The 8,697-nt window shown below is 46.2% G+C and overlaps 1 protein-coding gene across 1 annotated transcript; it reads right to left on the reverse strand.

The window, feature by feature from the left end:
• Window positions 1-4,656: 4,656 nt before the first annotated feature.
• On the reverse strand, window positions 4,657-7,591 carry PATE1 (prostate and testis expressed 1). Its single transcript, XM_078433939.1, has 3 exons — window positions 7,554-7,591; window positions 7,136-7,264; window positions 4,657-6,446 (listed from the first exon to the last, which is right to left on the reverse strand). The coding sequence occupies exons 2-3, from the start codon at window positions 7,257-7,259 to the stop codon at window positions 6,313-6,315; spliced, it is 258 nt and encodes an 85-aa protein (XP_078290065.1). The 5' UTR covers window positions 7,260-7,264; window positions 7,554-7,591; the 3' UTR covers window positions 4,657-6,312.
• Between the last annotated feature and the right edge of the window lie 1,106 nt (window positions 7,592-8,697).

Raw genomic sequence — 8,697 nt, forward strand, 5'->3', positions numbered from 1 at the left:
AGGTTGAGCCTCTGGGCAGGGCAGGAGCTGCAAAGAGCAGGACAGCAAGTCCTTCAACCACCCATCTAGGAAGGGGCAGCAGGCTGGAAAGGCTTTGAATAGGAGCCAGGGGTGGAGGGGAGAAGGTGCAGACCCTCAGCCCCAGGAGAGGCCCCAGGGGAGGGCTGGGAACCTAGTTCTGGGGGCTCAGATATGGAGGCGGGGAGGAAAGAATGCCCGGACAGCACATCCTCTCTCTCTGTGGGAGGGAGAGGTGGCCACGGGTGTCCAAGGTCTGTCGGAGGCACACACTAAGATCCTGAGGACAGAAGTGTTGAAAGGCTAAGCAGCTAGCCAAAGCTTCTGGCTGAGTCTGGAAGGCAACTCAGGTGTTAGCCCATTTAAAGGGATTTACCAGGGCACCGGCTCCTGAATCTCCCACCATTTCTGGGCCTCACATTCAACAGGGAAGACAGGTACACTGATAAAGTCACAATTTTCACAATAAGAAACCAGAATCTCATACGTATCATGTACAACCCTTCTCGGATTATAAAGAGAAAGAAACAGCATGATGTAGTGGAAGGATATGCTCACCGCGTCCAACCTCGTTCCCTGGGGAATAATACTTCATCTCTAAGTGTACTTGGGCTTCAGGCACACTTGCAGATGAGGTCAATTATTTCTAAGCTATGTGGTTGTTCAGAGAAGTCAAAGAAATCAAGAATGTTTGCCACCAAGTAGGGTCTTACTGACCATTATCATATGTGAATTTATTAAGTCTTAATAACTACAGCTGATATACCTCTGACAGCCCTTGATTTCACCTGTGAGGTCCCAGATCCCAGAGAAATGAGTAACTTGTTTAAGGTCACGTAGCAGGTAGGTAGCACCCTTGGGCCTCCATCCCAGATGTACAGGGAGTACCCTCCTGGCGAAGATTATGTGAGGGATCGTACTTGGGAATAGCATGTGTCTGGCTCTGGGAATAAGTCCACTCAGATAAGTGGGCCCCACACTCACTCTGTCCCCAAGACAGGGGAATCTGCCGTTGCCATCGCCTGTCTTCTCTGTGGTGATCACCAACCACAGGTCATCCCGCAACTTGGTTCTAGGGGCTTTTCACCGTTCCCTCGTGTCTCAGGTTAACCACACCAACGATGCATTCACTTTTTCATCAGATAATCTTGCCTATCTGATAATTGCAAGGCATCCCAGTGCTGAGGAGAAAGCAGCAAACACAACACAGGGAAATCTTGCATTCAGGGCGCTTTCGTTCTTGAGAGGGGAAAGAGGCAAGAAAACATAAATAAGGAAAGTCTTAGAATGACAAAGCGGCTTGAGCATGCCGGAGAAAATGGGAAAGGGACGTGGCAAGCGTGGAAAGGGAGTTTTGCACGTATGTACAAATATTTCCTATTTACATGTGTGTACATTGGAAAGCCTCGGTGATAAAGTGACACTTAGTAGATGAAGGAGGGAGGCACAAATGTGTGGCACCATCTGGAGGAAGTGAGGCAAAGGCAGGGGACTGATGGGAAAGCTCATTTCCAGCCCTCCCTGCTCCCTTCCCCCCTCTGTCCCCTTTCTAGTGACTAATCCAAATATGGTCTCCCCACTGGAATCGTTTCCGGTCTTTGTCTCCCTTGAACAAATTAGTGAATAAAGCTGAAGGGAAACTGATCATCTTCACCTCTGCATCCCCCTTTCTTGTGCTGCCCCATCCATCTCTCAGAGGGGTGTTAACGCTGGGCGGTCAGACCACAACTGGAGTATCCTGGTGGCAGTGACGACTCGCTTTGAGAGGGAGGGAGGGAGGGAGTACCGCTGGAGGTCATGCTGAGGCCAGTGTCTGGATGGTTATGGTACCTGAAAGGGACTGAGCCACTCCTTCGCAAGGCTCAGGGCCCCCAGATTTGCTACATGTGAAAGGCTGTCCTGGAACGTGGGCTTAGACATGCTCCGTGTAGGCCAACGAATAAAACGACAAGCGAAGTGAAGAGGTACTAGGGAGAGAGATTCTACACCAACGTTAATTAGTTCCTTATGCTAGATCTAATAAAATGGAATGAGCTGTCTGGGTGGGCTGAATTCCAAGTATCTGGAGAAATGCAAATGCAGACAGGATGTACCGTCTCCTGGGAACGTTGTAGAGAGGATTCAGGTGGCTCGATCTGAAATTTATGATTCTGGGATCTAGTGCGATGCCTGACGGCAGGTGACGGGAATAAATAAAGCTGAACCTCCCACTGGGAATGTCTCAGAAATGGGTCTCAGGCTGTTGTTGTTGCTTCTGCTGGGCATTTTCACAGTGGTCTTCATGGATGAAGGTAAAACCTGTGAGGGAGGCAGTGATGGGTGGTGAGAGGCTATATGGGGAGGAAATGGAGGTGGTTTCTAAAGTTGGCTTTTTGGGATACTGTAAAATGGCTCAAGGAGAATTTTTCTTCTTCTTTTCACAGATATCCGTGGCCCCAAATCAAAATGTATGGTGTAGTTGGTTTGCAGTTTTTGGATATATGATGTCACAGGGAGAGAGGACATTCCTGATTTTTTCACACGTTGTATCTCTCTGACTCTTTTCCAGTCTTTTCACTCACTGCCCTGGAATCTTTTTTCTGCCCCCAGCCTTGGGTGAAGGTGGGAGGGGGTTTGAATATATAGGGTTATAGCTGTCGCTATAAGGGAGTAAGGACCCCTGGCAGAAGTTGGGGAGGGTGTCAACTTCCTTCCTGTGAGGACTGCCCCTCGCCAGTGTAAATGTTGACAGTGGGGCAGGTTTCTGAAGAATTGCCTTCCCTAGAGCCCTGCTTTAAATCTTTCCCCTTTTTCTTTAGGGCTTCGATTTTGCCATGATTGTGATTTCTATGATGGATTCAAATGCCGTGGTCCCAAGAAACGTTGCTGGAAGTTTAATTTATCCCTCAAATCCAGTAAGAGTTGCACCACAGATCACTATTACTACAATGATCCAATTACAGGTAAGTGAGAGGTAGAGAGAGACACAAGATTTTACCAGTGGTGCCCACCTTCCTTGAGGTCAAGGTGTGGAGGGAACAGGGCCCATGGAGAGGCTGGGAAAATGGAATTCTCCATACCCCGACCTCAGGTGGAGCCTGTGTGGGAGGCAGATGTCTTTTGCCCGGTCCTGTCTAGAGAGACCGAGATGAGATGCAGGCACAGTTTGAGGGCTCATCCCTGGCTACAGAAAACCAATGAGATTCCTGACGGCCATCATTGCCAGGGAGACAGTGTGATTAAGTAAGGCGATTACCTTTACTTTTCTTCTCTCTTTAGGGAGATATCTGTACCGATATACAAAACTGTCTTGTAATCCTTGTGAAGAGGGAATGTTCCAAGTATACCATGACTTACTGAGAGAAACATTTTGCTGCACTGATAAACATATGTGTAATACTGGACATGATATTTTGGAAAAGTCAGCGCTTTTTGGAGAAGATAAAGAACACACTATCCATGATGATGTCCTACCATAACCTTAAACTATCCTCCCAGTAATTTTTGCCCTTCCCCTACACAATGGCAACATCATCTCACATTATCTCAAAACCAGACCCTACTCTCTACTCTTTTCCAGCAGATCTACCCATGGAAGCTCTGTATGTCCTGTGTCAGTGTTTTTCCATTAAGAGGAAAATAAGAACACCCATGTCTGCCTTCTGGTCGGATTCCCCTGTCTTTACCTCCTGATAGCGTCTGGCAATCTGTAACTATCCTTAAGTTCTGATGCTAAGCCTGGGGTCAAATCTTTGGCAAAGGGAACAAAGTATTTTTCTGGTAGAGCTTCTGAGCAAAGATCAAGAGAAAGCAGGCTGGAGAGAAATAGGGACACGAAATTGCAAGAGACTTTAAGAGAAATCTTTGGGTTTGTTGGAGGGCAGGAAAGGCTTGTGTTAAGTAGGGGCTTGAGAAAGTAAATGTGAAGATAGAAAACTCTAACTGCCGTGAACTAGACAAACAGTCTTTGTGCCTCTGCCACAATTTGGGGGAAACTGTACCAACCACAGCTCCTCCTGACCACACAGACCAAAGTTACCGTGTTTCTAATGATCTTCTCTTGCTTTCATGGCCAAAGCCAAGGACATCAGGGTAAGCACTTGGCCTGGTATTGGCCAGCTACTCTGTTTCCTGGCATGTGAGGAGTCCCCTCCCACCCAGTTCTGAAAAATATTTAAATATCTCCTTGCATTCAATGAATTCATTGGTAAAAAAGCTGAGTGCTTTTCATCTATTGACACATCCCCGCAACAAATTATGCCAAGGGAAGATAAGAGTTTCAGACTTCACTGTGGTGTCCTAACAAAAGTAATAAGCTATGAAATGACAAAAATGACTCCCTAAAGTATTATTCACTCACTTTGGGTTGAACTTTTCTTTTACTATGCTTGCATTCCTATGTTGGAATCTACAGACACTATTACATTTCATATTTGGCTGTACAGTTATGTGTACATATATAATATTATCCTAGTTTTAGTAGTATCCCTCCTGATCCAGGCTTATAATTGCTTACTGCTTTCTACCACATTGTATTTGCATCAACATAATAAAATATTTTAACAGACAAATTAATTTTGAAAAGTTTGCAATATATGTATGCTTGGATTTCCTCCAAATTGTATCATGTTAGCAGGAGTGTTATACTTTAGTATCATGAGAAGCAGAAAATATGCTAGATTCTTCCATTCAGGATTAGTCTATATGGAGAGAACGGAGGTGCTGGCAGTAGGCTCCAACGATGAAGTGCTTTACCGGGGGAATTATTGTGATGTGTGATTAGCGCCCAGAATGGTCCCAAGCAAGTCAAAATTGGAAACTTCAAATTAGAGGAGAGAAACAATGTAGAGTGAAGAAGTTAGCCAGTGGCGGGAAGAGTAGCAGATAGATACTGAGTGATACTGACAGCTGGAGGCTGACCAGCACACATTTATAGCTAAGTTTGAAGTGAAGCTTCCTAAATCATTCTGGCAAAGCCCCCAGACCTTCATCCTACCCAGACTAGCTTTCTAGGTCCAATCTTTCTGAGCCTTGCCCTATTGTGTTTCCCCTCTTTGATTTTCATGAGATTCTGACTCCTATATTGTCGCATGTACAACACTTCCTAATTTTCTTGTCCAATTGGAGTACATCTCTGTTCTTAACATTTTGGAGGGAAAACCAGGAAGTAGAGGGAACAATGACAGAAGACAGACCCTGAACACACACCCTAGTTCTAGATTGAGTAACAAATGATAATCAGTTGAACAAAACAGGAAAAGTGAATTTATATTTACATAATCACATAAATAGGCCTCATCCTACCAGGTTGTTAGAAATTAGTCTCAATCCTGTGCGCATGCTCATGCTCACTCCTATTTTTCCAGGGTACTAGAACTAGACAGAGCGGAAAGCCTGAGTGTGTGTGCAGTGGGGGAAGGGGAGAGGCTTCTGCTCATGGGGACAGCTCTGTACAGAGATTGCTGTTGAGATGTCCAGGGGCCAGACTCACATGGCTTACTCAGATCCCACAAATTTCAGCTTCTTTCATGCAATGCTAGACACATGGTAACATTTGTGTGGCTACTCCTTCTGGTTTCATCTCCTTGAAAGTATCCCACAGCTCTTCCATATCTAAGGGTGCTTTCTGGTGAGTTTGCCAGGGAAGCAGGGTATAAGTTACTATCTTTAGATCCCATAGCTGACTTCTCCACTTCTTCTCCAACCCGTAACCCTGAAGAGAGTCTCATTCTGGAAGGCAGAAAATTATTCTCTCTTCAGGATTCTGATGCAAATTCTTTTCTACGCTCTACCCTTCTCACCCTGGGAATAGCATTCGTGAACAAAATTCAAGAAGACTCAGACCAGCTCTTCATTTTGCTACTTCCCTCCCTGTGAGGCCAGGGTTATAAGCTTTCGTGGGAGTGAGATAGGAAGGATAATACCAAGAGATAGAAACATTTAAGAAGAAGAAAGTAAGGAAAATATCCTGCCTCAGAAAGAAGGGGGAAGGTCGGGAAAAGAATTGCCCCCGATTCTCGACTTCCCTTTCTGGAAGCACCTTAGGCTACACAGTAGAAGCACTAGGCTTTGCAATAACCTGTGGGAGACATTGATGTTACTCCCAAGGTGTTTGTCCTCCCCCCTTCCCCAAATCCCACCTGCCACCAGGGACCAAGAGAGAAAATCTAGAAAAGGAGAGGACTTTTTCTTACACACGCAGAAGGCAGAACCATGTGTTTGCAACCTGAAATGTGGCTTTTTAAGAAATCATTGCAAGGAGGCGGAGGCAACAATATCATCCAGAGACTGGAGTTACTGAAGGACAGGCAATCTCTATAGGTATTCATTGCAGAAGTCATAGCCCCGGCAGCACCTGAACTCCACCAAGTAGACACTCCATTTTATTTTGCCCACATTAGCACAGCTCTTCAGGCAGCCCATGAACATTAACCACGGAGTACCGTCTTCTGCAGAAGGAAGAAGAAACGTATTAGCAGAGAGGCTTCTGCAAAGAAACCTCTTTCCATACCAGGACATAAGAACAACTTGTGTGCAGTTCAAGTCTCTGTTATTCAAGTGTGAAGAACTGTAAGCTGCTACAAGTTGAGGGCTTTCCAGAAGAAAAGCAATGGCAGAGAAGTTTGAAAAAATTCCTGGGGGTGGGGAGGTAATGACAGAAGCAATTGAGGGATTTCCAAAGCTGGATATCTCAGTGGAGAAGCTCAACAACTGGTTTAAGTAAGAGTGATAAATGCCAAGGGCTCACTGAGCACGAAGGGTAGGAAAATAGAGGCCATCTAGACAGTATCTAATGCTGACACTGACCCGTCCTCATGGAAGTCCAGGTAGCGACAGACAAGGAACTGCCTTCCACCCTCCAACAACCACCTAATGTCCACTGGCCATATTGCGCCTCCCCTCTCCACTCCGTGCGGTCTTCCCGCTTTCTGCAAGCTGCTCAGGATACTGGTTCCATAGCTATAGATCCCCACCCCTTGGTGACCACCTCCATCTATTTTCCATTAGGGCCTATGTTCAGGGTAGAGAGAGCAGTCATCCCAGGGCTGGGGCTGCCTGTGGTGAAATACGGTCCCTGCTTTTTCCTAGAGCTCGTATGTCCCAGTCGGCTTCCCCCCACCCCCATCCCACAACTTACTCTTGGAAATCCTGCCAGTTGTGCAAGACTCTTCACTTGTTACAATGCATATTCCTCTGCCTCTGGAACACTTCTCTCCTGGAAACTGCAAGTGGCACATCCTACACTGAACGATTCCTGTCATTTGGGCTAATGAGTCAAGAAATAGAAGTGAGAAGTGATCTCACACTGCCATGAGAAAACCCATCTCCCCCTTTCAGGTCTGAAGTCTGCTTGGAGCCCAGAAGTCTTTACCAGAGACCCATTAAGTGTGGGCATCTGCCTCTATTAAGAGAGGCTAAGCCAGGAGAAGGACTGCAGTTTATGGTCTCAGGAATTTAGACTGGAAAAACGGGAGGGGAAAGAAAGGTGGAGGGGTAAGGAAAAGAACTAAATCAAGACAGATAATCTTCAGACTCTTCAGACTCTTCAGACTCACCAGGATAATGGTCTTCATCAGTAAATAGTTCATGAACTGTATTGGCAAAGAGAAACAAAATCAATCTGCAATTTTGTCTGAGATTTAGCCTTGCCCAGGGCACCTGTGATGCTTGTAACACATGGGGTCCATCCTGTGCTTTTCACCTGGGGCCACTGTAGGCTCTTTGTGTCGCTCCAAAGCCCCGGCAACTGCCTCCTGGTATCTTTGCACCTGTTCCCTCCTTTCAATTCCCTTCACCTCCGGTGGGGCCTCCCAGATACCCTATTCATCACTCTAGGGTGTAGCACAGACCAGAAGAGAAAGATAAATGTATCTTCTCCCCCTCATTCCCTTCTTTTTAACTGACCTATGTGGCTTTCTTATCTCCGTGATCCTGGAAGCTGACAATGCGGAAAAGCATCTGAAATTCACGAGGTTGCTACACTTCGGTTTGGCCAACCAGTGCCTGTAAAGTCAATATTCCACTCTCTCCTTTCCCTTTTGCTTTCCTTTTATTACACTTACCTCAACCTTGTCAACTGCTGCTCATATTATTTTGTCAAACTTCAAATCAGCTCCCATCCCAGCCCATCCTGCTGTAAGAGGTTGCTGAGTGTTGAAATTCAAGGGCTATCTCTGGGTTCCTCTAACACCCGATGCCCACACTGCCTGGCTCATCTCCTCCCCCGCCTCCTTCTTCCCCCTCCCACACCATGATCCATTTGTATTCACATGCGTGTTCACTGTCTGCCAGTGACCCAGACAGTACTGTTGGGGAAAAAGATACATGTTCTGCAGACCTCATGTTACAAACCCCGTCTCACAACTTCTATGAAAATCTTCTCAATCCACTTATTTCCTCCCATAAGGGGAAGGGTCCCAGGGATGCGATGCATTGTGAGTGGAAGGCGTGGTATTAGAATGGTAATATGAGGGGCGCCTGGGTGGCTCAGTTGGTTGAGCGTCCGACTTTGACTCAGCTCATGATTTCATGGTTCTTGAGTTTGAGCCCCGCGTCGGGCTCTGTGCTGACAGCTCAGAACCTGGAGCTTGCTTTGGATTCTGTGTCTCCCTCTCTCTATGCCCTTCCCCCACCCATGTTCTGTCTCTCTGTTTCTCAGAAATAAAATAAACATTAAAACTTTTTTAAAAAGAATGATCA

The sequence above is a fragment of the Panthera onca genome, chromosome D1, assembly GCF_046562875.1.
Source record: "Panthera onca isolate mPanOnc1 chromosome D1, mPanOnc1 haplotype 2, whole genome shotgun sequence".
In the NCBI taxonomy this organism is placed as follows: domain Eukaryota; kingdom Metazoa; phylum Chordata; class Mammalia; order Carnivora; family Felidae; genus Panthera; species Panthera onca.